This window comes from Pseudophryne corroboree, chromosome 6 (assembly GCF_028390025.1).
Source record: "Pseudophryne corroboree isolate aPseCor3 chromosome 6, aPseCor3.hap2, whole genome shotgun sequence".
Classification (NCBI taxonomy): domain Eukaryota; kingdom Metazoa; phylum Chordata; class Amphibia; order Anura; family Myobatrachidae; genus Pseudophryne; species Pseudophryne corroboree.
In genome coordinates this window covers 405824116-405840248 of record NC_086449.1, presented here as the reverse complement: position 1 = coordinate 405840248, position 16133 = coordinate 405824116, and the positions used below count along the sequence as shown (strand labels likewise).

Sequence of the window (16133 nt, the reverse complement as noted above, 5' to 3'; positions counted from 1 at the left end):
GGTCAGAACCCCTTCCGACCTAAAAAAGTCGAAAACCTGCGTCTTTTCGACAGACGGCAGCTTTCGACTTCAATTGAGTATACCCCTTATGGTGTGTACACACGGTGAGATATTTTCTTACGATTTTGACTATATAGTCAAAATCGTAAGAAAAGTTAGTGCAGATCGCAAGGTGAAAGTCACCTTGCGATCCCGATTCGATGCCGATGCGCAGTCTGCATCGCGAGACTAGATAGTCTGTGCAGGAAAGTCAATTTTGACTGCCATTTCCTTGTGTTGTAATAAATACTGTTTGGGTAAAATGTAAATATTTTGTTTTACTTATGGCCAAATGAAAATATCCATAATCTAATAACATGCACAATATCTTGTGGCTTCTCTAAAAACTTTTTTTTTCTAATTGTCATTTTAACACCATCAGCCAGAAAAATGGAATAAAATTAAACTGGTGGTCACCCAAGAAGATGTGGAGTTGGCATACCAGGAGGCAATGATGAACATGGCTCGGCTAAACAGAACTGGTACTGGAAAGTATATATATTTTTATACTGTTTCACAATACAGGCACATCTATGCGGGCACTACTTATTTTTTATTTATTTTTTGCTATTGTTTTCGCAATCTCCAACTACTGTGTAGTAAAATATATGGCAAGGACACACACCAAAATAAAATGCATATGTGTATAATATACTGTGTGTGTGTGTGTGTGTGTGTGTGTAAAATAAATAAACAAAAAAATATTATATGTATGTATGTATATATATATATATATATATATATATGTGTGTGTGTGTGTGTGTGTGTGTGTGTGTGTGTGTGTGTATATATATATATATATATATATATATATATATATAGCAAAAAAAAGACTTGTATATATGTGTGTATGTGTGTGTATATATAGATTTCCTATATAATAGCCCAGATCTGTGACTCTGTGCCTGGCTGTAACGCTGGGCGGAGTCACTGATCTGGGCGGAGTCACAGATCAAGGAGAGGAGGCTGGATGCTGTGCAGGTAATAATTATTACATATAGCCATACACGTCCTGCCTGCGATTCCCCATCCCGGCACGCTAATCCTGGCTCCTGCACACGGCGGGTACTGGGGTGAGGGGTGTCACTCTCTACCGCCAGGGCCCCTCCCTCACGTGGATACTGGCATGATGAGAGCAGCAGGAGCCAGCAGATAGCGGTTTACTGGCCAGAGCTGCTGCTGCACCCCGTCACCTGCCCCTCCCCCAGGCGGGCGGCTCTGCTCAGGGAGCCAGTGGGGCGCACAACTGTCAGTGCCGGTTGGTGAGGGTGAGGAGGCGGGGTCCCCGTGCGGCCGATGCTGGGGTCTCTGTCTACCTATTTGTCTCCATGATAAATGCGCGACATCTGGCCCGCACACCCACCTGCCACCATTGCGCCTGCACAGCACATCAGGGGGGAGAAGAACAGAGAGGAGGGGGCTGCAGCGCAGACCCTATACACCCAGCCACATGTTACTAACAGGCTCCCACGTCCTATATTGAGATGGGAGCTGGTGACATAACTGCTCTTAAGAGGTTACCACAATGCCAAAGTCAAACCAAAACCAGACAAACAATGTACAGGTGCAGTATAGACAGGCTAGCCTATGGAGCTCGCTTCCACGTGGCTAAATGTATTGCTGGGCACACCAGTCCCATCACACACCCGCCCCTCCCCCACCTGCAGCTCTCCCGGACCCCCTACCCCATCCACAGCGCCCCTCCCCCAGCCGTGGCACCTCAAGACCCCTACCCCACCCGCGGCATCACCGCACCCACCTCTCCACCACCCATGGACCCCGTCCCCTATCGGCGACACCCCCGCACCTGCCACTCCCCCACCTGCGTCAACCCCACCCCTCCCCCACTCGCAGCAGCTCCCGACCCCCTATTCCACTCACTGCACCCCAGCACCCACACCTTCCCCACCCGCAGCGCCACCAGAACCCCTCCCACAGCACCTCACCGACCCGCCACACCGCCGCCCCTCCCCCACCCGCAGCGCCTCTGGAGCTCATCCACAGCCCCCACTCCCCGCCTCTCCACCAGCCGCAACACCTCCCCAACCCCTCCCCCATCCGCAGTACCCGCCTCTCCCTCACCCACAGCACCTCCGGACCCCCACCTCTATCCGCGCCCCATTTGCAGCCACTCATCCCTCCCCCACCCACTGCATCTACAGATCCCTTCTGCGGCACTCATCAACTACCCCTCCCCCACCCGCAGCACCTCTGGAACCCCTCACCCAACCGCACCCCCCCCCCCCCCTGCACCCGCCACTCCCCCAAACGCACCCAAAAAAAATAAAAAATATACAGGTGCAGTATAGACAGGCCAGCCTATGGAGCTCACTCCCACGTGGCTAAATTTATTGCTGGCCACACCAGTCCCATCACACACCCGCCCCTCCTCCAGCTCCCCCAGACCCCCATCCACAGCACCCCCCCACCCACCCCTCCCCCAGCCGTGGCACCTCCAGACCCCCTACCCCACCCACGGCATCACCGCACCCGCTCCTCCACTACCCGCAGCGACTATGGACCCCATCCACGGCACCCTCTCCCATCCCCATCAACCCTGCCCCTCCCTCACCCGCCACACCTCCCGACCCTCTATTCCACTCGCGGCACCCCAGCACCCGCACCTTCCCCACCCGCAGCCCCACCGGGACCCCTCCCACATCCACCACAGCACCTCCACCTCACCCACCCGTGACACCCCCGCCCCTCCCCCACCCGCAGCACCTCCGGAACTCAATCCACAACCACCACTCCCCCGCCCCACCACCAGCCGCAACACCTCCCCAACCCCTCCCCCATCCGCAGTACCCACTCCTCCCCCTGCCCCTCCCCCACCCACAGCACCTTTGGACTCCCGCCTCCACCCGCAGCCACTCATCCCCCACCCACTGCATCTACAGACCCCTTCCGCAGCACCCTGCAACTACCCCTCCCCCACCTGCAACACCACTGGAACCCCTCACCCAACCGCACCCTTACCTGCACCCGCCCCTCCCCCAAACGCATCCAAAAAAATAAAAACAGTAAAGGTGCAGTATAGATAGGCCAGACTATGGAGCTCACTTCTACGTGGCTAAATTTATTGCTGGCCAAAACAGTCCCGTCACACACCCGCCCCTACCCCACCTGCAGCTCTCCCGGACCCCCTCCCCCATCGACAGCATCCCCGCACCCGCTCCTCCACCACCCGCAGCACCTATGGACCCCCTCCCCGATCCAAGGCACCCCCGCACCCGCCCCTCCCCCACCGGTGGCGCCTCCAGACCCCCTACCCCACCCCCGGCATCACTGCACCCACCTCTCCACCACCCGCAGCACCTATGGACCCCCTCCCCCATCAACGTCACCCTCCCCTCCCCCACCGCACCCAGACCCCCTACCCAACCCGCGACATCACCGCACCTGCTCCTCCACCACCCGCAGCGCCTATGGACCCCATCCCCCATTGCTGACAACCCCGCACCTGCCACTCCCCCACCCGCAGCTCTCCCGGACCCCCTCCCCCATCCACAGCACCCCCGCACCTATGGACCCCCTCCCCCATCCACGGCACCCCCGCACCCACCCCTCCCCCACCTGCAGCGCCTCCAGACCCCCAGCCCAACCCGCGGCATCACCGCACCCGCTTCACCACCACCCGCAGCGCCTATGGACCCCATCCCCCATTGCCGACAACCCCGCACCTGCCACTCCCCCACCCGCGTCAACCCCACCCCTCCCCCATCCGCGGCTCCTCCTGACCCCCTATCCCACTCCCAACACCCCCTCACCTTCCCCATCCGCAGGGCCACCGGAACCCCTCCTCTATCCACCACAGCACCTCACCCACCCACGACACCCCACCCGCAACGCTTCTGGAACTACTCCTCCATCCACGGCCTCCACTCCCCCGCCCCTCCCCCAGTAGCAACACCACCCGACCCCCTCCACCATCCGCAGCACTCCTTTCACCCGCAGCGCCCCCCACCCGTGGTGCATCTAGACCCTCTACTCCACCCGCGGCACCACCGCACCCGCTCCTCCACCACCCGTAGCGCCTATGGTCCCCATCCACCATCAGCGACTCCCCCGAACCTGGCACTCCCCCACCCACAGCACCTCCTGACCCCCTATTCCACTCGCGGCACCCCAGCATCTGAACCTTCCCCACCCACAGCGCCACCGGAACCCCTCCCCCATTGCACCTCCCCCACCCGCGACACCCCCGCCCCACCCGCAGCGCCTCCAGAACTCATCGACGGCCCCCACCCCTCCCCCAGCCGCAACACTTCCAGACCCCCCTCCCCCAATCCGCAGTACCCGCCCCTCCCCCACACACAGCACCTCCGGACCCCCGCCTCTATCCGCGCTCCTCCCACAGCCACTCATCCCCCATCCACAGCATCTACAGACCCCTTCCGCGGCACCCTACAACCACCCCTTCCCCACCCGCAGCACCTCTAGAACCCCTCACCCAACCGCACCCCCTTGCACCCGCCCCCCCTTCACCTGCCCTTCCCCCATGCACGGCACCTCCAGACGCCCTCCTTCATCCACGGTCCCCCACACCTGTCCCTCACGCACCAGAAACATCTACAGACCCCCTCACCCATCCGTCCCCTCCCCACACCCCACCTGCAGTCTCTCTGGACCCCCTCCACCATCCGCAGCACCTCTGGACCCCCTCCACCATCCGCACCCCCACTTCTCCCCCACCCGCAGTACCTCTGGACCCCCTCCAACATCCACAGCCCACCTGTCCACCACACGCAGCACCTTGGACACCATCCACAGCCGCTACCAGCGAGTCCCTGAATCAGGGGTGATCAGAGGCACGGAGAGGCACCTCCACCTCCCTGCACCCACCCTCTTTTCAAGCCCCCCCCCCATTCCCACGCTGAACTTACACCTAAATTCTGTACACTGTGCCCTGCAGGCGCTGTTCACGCCGTCGCAAGGGGCTACGCCCCCTTCACCATCGGACGCCCTTTTGTTGTGCAATATTTAATCACTAACAAAACTAGGAATGCTGGTAATACTCCATATAATACAAATATTGAACACCAGAAAGGCGTGCAGGGGTTAAGGGGGTGTAGCCCCATTCTATGGTGTGAAGAGCGCCCGTAGGGCACGATGAATCACCTAGTGTGTGTGTGTGTGTGTGTGTGTGTGTGTGTGTGTGTGTGTGTGTGTGTGTGTGTGTAGATAGATAGATAGATATAGATGTGGACAATTTTGTTGGTATCCTTCCATGAAAACATGGTAAAAGACCCCATATTTTGCACGCAATCAATGCATTACTGCATTCAAGTACTTTCTGCAGCTGTCAATGTCAACAGGTAGTTTGCCCACTCTTCCTTAGCAAACTGCTCCAGCTGTCCCAGGTTTGATGGGTGCCTTCTCTGGACTGCATGTTTCAGCTCTTTGCATAGATCACTAATTCCCGAACTTGGTCCTCAAGGCTCTAACAGTCCAATTTTTTAAATAAATTGTGTCAGAGATTTTTGATTTTTAATGCGACATTGAAGCAAACAAAATGCTGGGGAATCACAGATACGTTTTAGGATACAGAAGTGGGAAAAAACACAAATACTCTGGTTGCATAAGTATACACACCCCTAAAGTTATACTTCGTGGAAGTACAGATGTGTCCTCATACATTATTGCTGCAGTCCTGCCAAACGGCACATCTTGGCTCAGGTCCCCTATGACTCTGCTAGCACTGGCTGTCTCTTTTTGCGTCTTTTTACCAAAATGTAAAGGAAGCACCAGCAGACGGTGCTGATTAATTTGATATGCTACACTCCTGTATCTGTGTAAGACGGCGTCTGAATCTGTATGTACGAGGCAGCGGTTCCATTGTGCTTCGTATATAGACTCAGTTGCACACAGGTATATACAAGTGTCGCATATCAAAATTAATCTGCCTAGTCTCCCAGGGCGTCATAGTTTTATACTGATTTTTGGATGTAAACATGCAAAAAAAAAAAAAAAAAAGATGGCCGGCGCTAACAGTTGCACGGGATCTGGCAGCTCATTTGCTCCACATGGCGTATCAAGGCTAGTTGTATGAGGACACATCTGTACCTTTTTGCTTTAATAGTAGAAGTATTTTTTAAAACGTGTGTATAATTTTTGTATACTTGGACTTTATTATTTCCCACTCTATTCTGCAGAAGCATTCAAGATCCATCAAACTCTAAAGGGATTCACCTATGCACAAGCCCACTGTATGCATACCTCCCAACATGACCCTCTCCAGGAGGGACTTCTCTCTTAATTTGTTTGCCATCACCTGTGCTGAAACACCTTTCTTATCCATTAACCTGTTCAAAACAGGTGGCTGCAATCATAAATTGAGAGAGAGGTCTAGAAGCAGATCATTTTGTCCCTTCTGGAGAGGGTCATGTTGGGAGGTATGTTTAGGTCATACCACAGGTTTTCAATATGACTGAGTAATGGGTTATAATTCCTTTTATGAAGCCATTCCTTGGTTGACTTACATGTGTGCTTTGCATCTCATTGCATTGGAAGATTACATTTTTCCTCATTTTCAGTTATCTGAGTGAAGTTAGCAGGTTTCATGCGAACATAGATTTTGATCTATTCATTGTGCCCTTACCCTGACTAGGGCTCTATTCCATAAACAAGAACATTTGAGGGTTGTCCACAAGCACTGTTAGGTTTAGCCTCTGGTGGAAGTTTTCTTGATTCCTCTGTAAAGAATTTCCTGTATTCTCCACTGAATCAGAAAATAACAGGGAAACAGCCACTGGATAACAACCTCCTTTTCATCTATCATGATTCTATGGGTACCTTCGACTCACCTCAACTTAGTGAGATGCTTTCCTCAAAAGATATCTTTCATTTTCACCCAGTCATCATACCAGAACCCAGAGAATTCCCATTAGGATGGTCTTCAGTTTTGTAATTAATACCTATCCTGGTTTGAACACTGCAGAGTCCTGTAAATTTGTTGAAAGTTGCTTGCGTGCCATGGCAATCTCAGTGGAATACAGCCAAGAAAACTGCAAGGAAATGTTACAGAAACAGCTGATCTTTATTTAGAGTTCATTGCTGACAGGTGTATGCTGATTATCTTTGTTAAGACAATTATAAATGCGTGTAAACTTTGAACCCAGCTGCAACCTTGTAGGATCATTCCATGTCAAGTTACTAATGCAAATTACCATTTTCATTTACTTATACCCCTTTCACATCGCACAAATAACCTGGTATATTGCCGGGTCGACCTGGGTGGAGGTGCGATATGAAAGGGCCAGGTTGAGCAACTCTGCATTTCAGCTCGGTTTATTAGCGTTTCAGGTGTGAATGGGTTACCCGGGTCAATGTGAAAGGGGTATCCTATTCTCTGCACACATTTAGTGCTAGACATGAGCTTCTCATATATACTTTCACCCTCTGCCAGCCACCAGTGCTGGCTGCTCTCTTTGCATTCCTTCAAGACGTGTATGTTTCTTGGGCTTTAGATCTGGGGGTTGTCTTATTTTCTCTGACGTCCTAAGTGGATGCTGGGACTCCGTAAGGACCATGGGGAATAGCGGCTCCGCAGGAGACTGGGCACAACTAAAGAAAGCTTTAGGACTACCTGGTGTGCACTGGCTCCTCCCACCATGATCCTCCTCCAGACCTCCGTTAGAATCTTGTGCCCGGCTGAGCTGGATGCACACTAGGGGCTCTCCTGAGCTCCTAGAAAAGAAAGTATACTTTTAGGTTTTTTATTTTCAGTGAGATCTGCTGGCAACAGACTCACTGCTACGAGGGACTAAGGGGAGAAGAAGCGAACCTACCTGCTTGCACCTAGCTTGGGCTTCTTAGGCTACTGGACACCATTAGCTCCAGAGGGATCGAACACAGGCCCAGCCTCGGTCGTCCGGTCCCGGAGCCGCGCCGCCGTCCCCCTTACAGAGCCAGAAGCAAGAAGATGGTCCTGGAAATCGGCGGCAGAAGACTTCGGTCTTCAACAAGGTAGCGCACAGCACTGCAGCTGTGCGCCATTGCTCCTCATGCACACCTCACACTCCGGTCACTGATGGGTGCAGGGCGCTGGGGGGGGGCGCCCTGAGCAGCAATATTAAACACCTTGCTGGCATAAAACTCACATAATATAGTCTTAGAGGCTATATATGTGAAAAATACCCCTGCCAGATATCCATAAAAAAGCGGGAGAAGTCCGCCGAAAAAGGGGCGGAGCTATCTCCCTCAGCACACTGGCGCCATTTTTCCCTCACAGCTCCGCCGGAAGGATCGCTCCCAGGCTCTCCCCTGCAGTTTCAAGACTACAAAGGGTAAAAAAGAGAGGGGGGGCACTGAATTTAGGCGCAGTAGTATACATATAAGCAGCTATAAGGGAAAATCACTCAGTTATAGTGTTAATCCCTGTGTTATATAGCGCTCTGGTGTGTGCTGGCATACTCTCTCTCTGTCTCCCCAAAGGGCTTTGTGGGGTCCTGTCCTCAGTCAGAGCATTCCCTGTGTGTGTGCGGTGTGTCGGTACGGCTGTGTCGACATGTTTGATGAGGAGGCTTATGTGGAGGCGGAGCAGATGCCGATAAATGTGATGTCACCCCCTGCGGGGCCGACACCTGAGTGGATGGACTTGTGGAAGGAATTACGTGAAAGTGTCCACTCCTTACATAAAAGGTTTGACGACATAGCAGATGTGGGACAGCCGGCTTCTCAGCTCGTGCCTGCCCAACTGTCTCAAAAGCCATCAGGGGCTCTAAAACGCCCGCTACCTCAGATGGCAGACACAGATGTCGACACGGATACTGAATCCAGTGTCGACGACGATGAGACTAATGTAACTTCCAATAGGGCCACACGTTACATGATTGAGGCAATGAAAAATGTGTTGCACATTTCTGATGTTACCCCAGGTACCACAAAAAAGGGTATTATGTTTGGGGAGAAAAAACTACCAGTGGTTTTTCCCCCATCTGATTAATTAAATGAGGTGTGTGAAGAAGCGTGGGCTTCCCCCGATAAGAAACTGGTAATTTCTAAAAAGTTACTAATGGCGTACCCTTTCCCGCCAGAGGATAGGTCACGTTGGGAAACACCCCCTAGGGTGGATAAAGCGCTCACACGCCTGTCAAAGAAGGTGGCACTACCGTCTCCGGATACGGCCGCCCTGAAGGAGCCTGCTGATAGGAAGCAGGTGGCTATCCTGAAGTCTGTATATACACACTCAGGGATTATTTTAAGACCGGCTATTGCTTCAGCATGGATGTGCAGTGCTGCAGCTGCGTGGTCAGATTCCCTGTCGGAAAATATTGATACCCTTGACAGAGACACTGTATTGCTAACCATAGAGCATATAAAAGACGCAGTCTTATACACGAGAGATGCACAGAGGGATATTTGCCGGCTGGCATCTAAAATAAGTGCAATGTCCATTTCTGCCAGGAGAGGGTTATGGACTCGGCAGTGGACAGGGGATGCAGATTCTAAAAGGCATATGGAAGTTTTGCCTTATAAAGGTGAGGAGTTGTTTGGGGATGGTCTCTCGGACCTCGTTTCCACAGCGACAGCTGGGAAGTCAGCTTTTCTACCCCATGTTCCCTCACAGCCAAAGAAAGCACCGTATTATCAGGTACAGTCCTTTCGGCCCCAAAAAGGCAAGCGGGTTAAAGGCGCGTCCTTTCTGCCCATAGGTAGAGGGAAAAAGCTGCAGCATACATCCAGTTCCCAGGAACAAAAGTCCTCCCCCGTTTCCTCTAAGTCCACCGCATGACGCTAGGGCTCCACAGGCGGAGCCAGGTACGGTGGGGGCCCGTCTCAAGAACTTCAGCAATCAGTGGGCTCGCTCACGGGTAGATCCCTGGATTCTTCAAGTGGTATCTCAGGGGTACAAGCTGGAATTCGAGAGGTCTCCCCCTCGCCGTTTCCTCAAATCTGCCTTGCCAACAACTCCCTCAGACAGGGAGGCTGTGCTAGAGGCAATTCACAAGCTGTATTCCCAGCAGGTGATAGTCAAGGTGCCCCTCCTTCAACAAGGACGGGATTACTATTCCACAATGTTTGTGGTACCGAAACCGGACGGTTCGGTGAGACCCATTTTAAATTTGAAATCCTTGAACACTTATATAAAAAAATTCAAGTTCAAGATGGAATCGCTCAGGGCGGTTATTTCAAGCCTGGACGAGGGGGATTACATGGTATCACTGGACATCAAGGATGCTTACCTGCATGTCCCCATTTACCATCCCCACCAGGAGTACCTCAGATTCGTGGTACAGGATTGTCATTACCAATTCCAGACGTTGCCGTTTGGTCTGTCCACGGCACCGAGGGTATTTACCAAGGTAATGGCCGAAATGATGATACTCCTTCGAAAAAAGGGAGTTTTAATTATCCCGTACTTGGACGATCTCCTGATAAAGGCGAGGTCCAGGGAGCAGTTGTTGGTCGGGGTAGCACTATCTCGGGAGGTGCTACAACAGCACGGTTGGATTCTAAATATTCCAAAGTCACAACTGGTCCCTACGACACGTCTACTGTTCCTGAGTATGGTTCTGGACACAGAACAGAAAAAAGTGTTTCTCCCGGAGGAGAAAGCCAAGGAGCTGTCATCTCTAGTCAGAGGCCTCCTGAAACCAAAACAGGTGTCGGTGCATCACTGCACGCGAGTCCTGGGAAAAATAGTAGCTTCCTACGAAGCAATTCCATTCGGCAGGTTCCATGCAAGGACCTTTCAGTGGGACCTGTTGCACAAGTGGTCCGGATTGCATCTTCAGCTGCATCGGCTGATAACCCTGTCTCCAAGGACCAGGGTGTCTCTGCTGTGGTGGCTGCAGAGTGCTCATCTTCAAGAGGGCCGCAGATTCGGCATACAGGACTGGGTCCTGGTGACCACGGATGCCAGCCTTCGAGGCTGGGGGGCAGTCACACAGGGAAGAAACTTCCAGGGACTATGGTCAAGTCAGGAGACTTCCCTACACATAAATATTCTGGAACTGAGGGCCATTTACAATGCCCTAAGTCAGGCAAGACCCCTGCTTCAAAACCAGCCGGTACTGATTCAGTCAGACAACATCACGGCAGTCGCCCATGTAAACCGACAGGGCGGCACAAGAAGCAGGATGGCGATGGCAGAAGCCACAAGGATTCTCCGATGGGCGGAAAATCACGTGTTAGCACTGTCAGCAGTGTTCATTCCGGGAGTGGACAACTGGGAAGCAGACTTCCTCAGCAGGCACAACCTCCACCCGGGAGAGTGGGGACTTCATCCAGAAGTCTTCCAGCTGATTGTAAACCGTTGGGAACGGCCACAGGTGGACATGATGGCGTCCCGCCTAAACAAAAAGCTAGAAAGATATTGCGCCAGGTCGAGAGACCCTCAGGCAATAGCTGTGGACGCACTAGTGACACCGTGGGTGTACCAGTCGGTTTATGTGTTCCCTCCTCTTCCTCTCATACCCAAGGTACTGAGGATAATAAGAAAAAGAGGAGTAAGAACTATACTCATTGTTCCGGATTGGCCAAGAAGAGCTTGGTACCCGGAACTTCAAGAACTGATCTCAGAGGACCCATGGCCTCTGCCGCTCAGACAGGACCTGCTGCAGCAGGGGCCCTGTCTGTTCCAAGACTTACCGCGGCTGCGTTTGACGGCATGGCGGTTGAACGCCGGATCCTGAAGGAAAAGGGCATTCCGGAGGAAGTCATCCCTACGCTGATTAAAGCTAGGAAAGAAGTGACCGCAAACCATTATCACCGCATATGGCGAAAATATGTTGCGTGGTGTGAGGCCAGGAAGGCCCCAACGGAGGAATTTCAGCTGGGCCGTTTTCTACACTTCCTACAGTCAGGGGTGACTATGGGCCTAAAATTGGGTTCCGTTAAGGTCCATATTTCGGCTCTGTCGATTTTCTTCCAGAAAGAACTGGCTTCACTGCCTGAAGTTCAGACATTTGTTAAGGGAGTGCTGCATATTCAGCCCCCTTTTGTGCCTCCAGTGGCACCTTGGGATGCCAACGTGGTGTTGGATTTCCTAAAGTCGCATTGGTTTGAGCCACTTAAAACCGTGGATTTGAAATATCTCACGTGGAAAGTGGTCATGCTGTTGGCCTTGGCTTCAGCCAGGCGTGTGTCAGAATTGGCGGCTTTGTCATGTAAAAGCCCTTATCTGATTTTCCATATGGATAGGGCAGAATTGAGGACTCGTCCCCAGTTTCTCCCTAAGGTGGTATCAGCTTTTCATTTGAACCAACCTATTGTAGTGCCTGCGGCTACTAAAGACTTGGAGGATTCCAAGTTGTTGGACGTAGTCAGGGCCCTGAAAATGTATGTTTCCAGGACAGCTAATGTCAGGAAAACTGACTCGCTATTTATCCTGTATGCACCCAACAAGCTGGGTGCTCCTGCTTCAAAGCAGACTATTGCTCGCTGGATCTGTAGTACGATTCAGCTTGCACATTCGTCTACCGATGCAGCAGTGAGACCTAAAGGGGCATCATATCACAACTCCCCCACCAAACCTGGGTTTACAGGCACTTATGCTAACAATTTTTTAGAGAAGGATCAGAGGGTCCACAAATACAGACCAATAGACCACATGTCCAATCGATACGAAGTCCTAAGACACGAATCACCAAAGAGGGCCAGAGAAGAAAACACAGAGGATGCAGAGGAGGCCGTAGGTTACAAAGAAAAAAAGAGAGATTTGAGAACATAAGCACTGACAACATTTATAATTTATCCTCTGCTACTATTGGAGACTCAGAAATACGTCTTTTAGCCAAAGGTCTAAAATTTGCGCCTTCCAAACCCCCCTCTTTTTTCACCCTGTTCATTGAACTAAACACTTACATTCGCACATTAACACGAAAGAGATATTTTGCTACCAAAAGATTAGCACAACGTAAAATAGATGGATTCCCTATTGTACTGGATGATCATGATAGGACCAGTATAGAGACATTAGAATCCCTCCTCTGGGAAAATCCTCCTTCTGATTCCACTGTTCCCATTTATAGTTTAGACCATAAGAATGAACGTCTCTCTAAATTCAAGAACAAATCACAATTTTTTCCTTTGCATTATAGAAGCCCACCCATAGAAATTTTTTATAAGAAAACTTTGGATGATCTGAATACTCTCTGTCAGAGGGAACATAGGAGATTTAAATTTAGACAAAATCTCACGGTCCAAGAGAGACTTGCTTTACAAAAACTGGTCAATGACCCCTCCCTTGTTATCAAGCCGGCTGACAAGGGAGGGGCCATTGTCATACAAAACACAGATGATTATCTATTGGAGGCTTCCAGACAACTTAATGACAGTAATACATACACCAAATTACTCAATAACCCCTCTCAGAATTTTCACAGATCTTTGACCATTTTAGTCAAGGAAGCACTGGATAAAGATATTATCACTAAAGAGGAATATAGGTTCCTCATTCCATCACATCCCATCACCCCCACATATTATCATTTACCTAAAATCCACAAATCTCTCACTGCACCCCCTGGTCGTCCCATTATTTCTGGTGTTGGGTCCCTCACTTCTAATTTGTCACAATTTGTTGATTTCTTTTTACAGCCACTTGCATCGTCATTACGTTCACATATAAAGGACACAACTATGTTTCTCAATGCCATTTCTAAGATCAAATGGCAAAGCTCTTTTTTCTTTGTGACCTGTGATGTACAGGCACTATACTCCAATATTCCACATCAGAAGGGTTTATCCGTTATAGCAGATCACCTTTCAAAGAGCAATTATGTAGAACCTGAGTTACAAAAATTTCTAGTGGACTCCATTTTTTTCATCTTGTCACACAATTTTTTTGTGTTTGACAGGAAGTATTATTTACAAACACTTGGGACGGCCATGGGGACGAGGTTCGCGCCGAGCTTCGCTAACTTATACATGGGTGCCTTTGAGGACTGCCATGTGTGGGGGCGGAGCTTTGGCGCGGACCTCGTCTACTATGGCCGTTACATAGATGACATGTTTTTTGTTTTTGATGGTGATATCTCTCTTTCTTCTGAGTTGATCACACAATTAAATTCGAATGATTTTAATTTATGTTTTACTGGTGAGTCTAGTAATACATCCATCTCTTTCCTTGATATCTCACTCAATATAGTGGATGGTAGAATTATTACCAAAACTTTTCGTAAAGAGGTTGACACTCTGAATTTTTTACATTACAAAAGTTCCCACCACAAACCATGGTTAAACAATATTCCATTTGGACAATTAAGACGTATTAAACGTAATTGCAGCAGTTTAACAGATTATCATTCACAAGCAGATGAGTTATCAACTGCATTTAAGAACCGAGGATATCCTGAATCCCTGATTAAATCAGCCAGAGATAGGGCAGACTCTATAGACAGGAAGGATTTATTGGTACATAAAGCACATCACTGCAAGTTTGATTCAGATCAACCACACTTTTTAACACAATTTAATAGCTCTTCATACAAGGTCAAGAATATCATTAATAATAATTATACTATACTTTTGACAGATCAGATTTTAAAAACAGAGTTGAAAGATAAACCGTCTGTTATTTTCAAAAAGTCTAACAATCTACAACATCTTCTTGCACCTAGTCTTTTTATAGACAAAAGAAAAACAGAGGCGAATATCAACTCCTCTAATATGGCTCAATGGCTCCCCAAAATTGTAGGATGTTTCAGATGTGGAGCCAAGCAATGTATCACCTGCTCATATATTTTAAACAATGTTAAAGTTTTCAATACTCCTAACTCCCTTAAGGTAGAGATCCGCTCACATATCAATTGTAACAGTTCTTTTGTGATATATCTATTGAGCTGCAATTGTGGTCTTATCTATGTGGGTAGGACGACACGAAAATTAAGAACTAGGTTTCTTGAACACAGACGCAATATTCAAAAAGGTTTTGTGTTCCATAGCGTCTCTAGACATTTTTCAGACAAACACCAAAAAAATCCAGAAGATATAAAATTAATTGGTATTGAGACAATACCACCGACAGCACGCGAAGGAGATAGATATAGAAAGTTATGCCTGAGGGAGAACTACTGGATCCACAAGTTGAGGACCCTAATGCCGGAGGGCCTTAATGAATGCATTGAATTCGACCTAGGATGAGAAAAGTCAATATTTATTAATCAAAAAAATCATGCTATAGATGTTTCGGGTACCCAGTTTCTTTCTGCTTTAAACCCTTTACACAATCTCTATTAATGAAGGTCATAGATGGGTACTATATTTTGATATTTTCTCTAAGTTTTTTTGTGAAATTTTAAGATTACCCATAATGAATAGTCTTCTTGCAGCTATGGTGTGTTGTAGTGAGGTCAGTGGCACGTCGGGTTGAGACACTATTTGGTGCCTCAGTTGGACGTGGGATACGAACTCATGGCAGTCACCAGTGCGCAGTCAATAGAGAATAAATTTATTTTATTCCTCACGTTTATACACGAGCGACATAAGGACTCATGACGTTATGAGCTAACAAGAATATAGGTTACTCATGACCTTCATCCTGACGTTTGTTTTACTTTGACCACTTTTTGTGTCTCTCTTTCTTCTTTTTTCCTATATTTATTTTATTTTAGCTATGGAGATAATATTAAATATCAAGTTCTACATGTACTTCCGAGTGTCTGTCAGCTTACAAATACAGGTCTGAATCTCTTCCACACACAGCAGGGCCAGTGGCACACTGAGTTAGATCACTGAATAGCATCCCTCCACAGACCCCAGTTCGAATCCATGATGGTCAGATAGATACAGTTTAATCATTTATTCATTTATTCTTTATTTTTTATTTTATTTATTTTTACTCTTGATTTATTATTATTATTTTTGAAACTATGTTTCATCGTCTGCTTTATTTTATTCTATCCTATTCTATTAGATAATATATGTCCTCTGCTCAGAACTATAGTAGATTGTCAACATCAAATAAGTAAACTATGTTTAAATGTCATCACAGGTGACGGCTAATTAGCTCCTGCTTCTCATTGTAGTAATTGTCCATTAGAAAACCTTCTGCACAACATTGCAATCCCTATGCAGAGGTTTAATCTGTGGATTTATATTGTTTCTGTTCACGGGTCAATTCTGCCATATGCTTCGATTGTTTTCTA

General features: G+C 49.1%; 1 protein-coding gene across 4 annotated transcripts in view; it reads left to right on the top strand.

The window, feature by feature from the left end:
• SEPHS1 (selenophosphate synthetase 1) overlaps window positions 1–16133 on the top strand; it is a 223882-nt gene that overhangs the window by 179023 nt on the left and 28726 nt on the right. For all 4 annotated transcript variants that reach the window (XM_063926893.1, XM_063926894.1, XM_063926896.1 and 1 more), the window contains exon 7: window positions 422–521. In XM_063926893.1, coding sequence (XP_063782963.1) covers window positions 422–521 — 100 coding nt within the window. The remainder of the gene's footprint in view (window positions 1–421; window positions 522–16133) is intronic.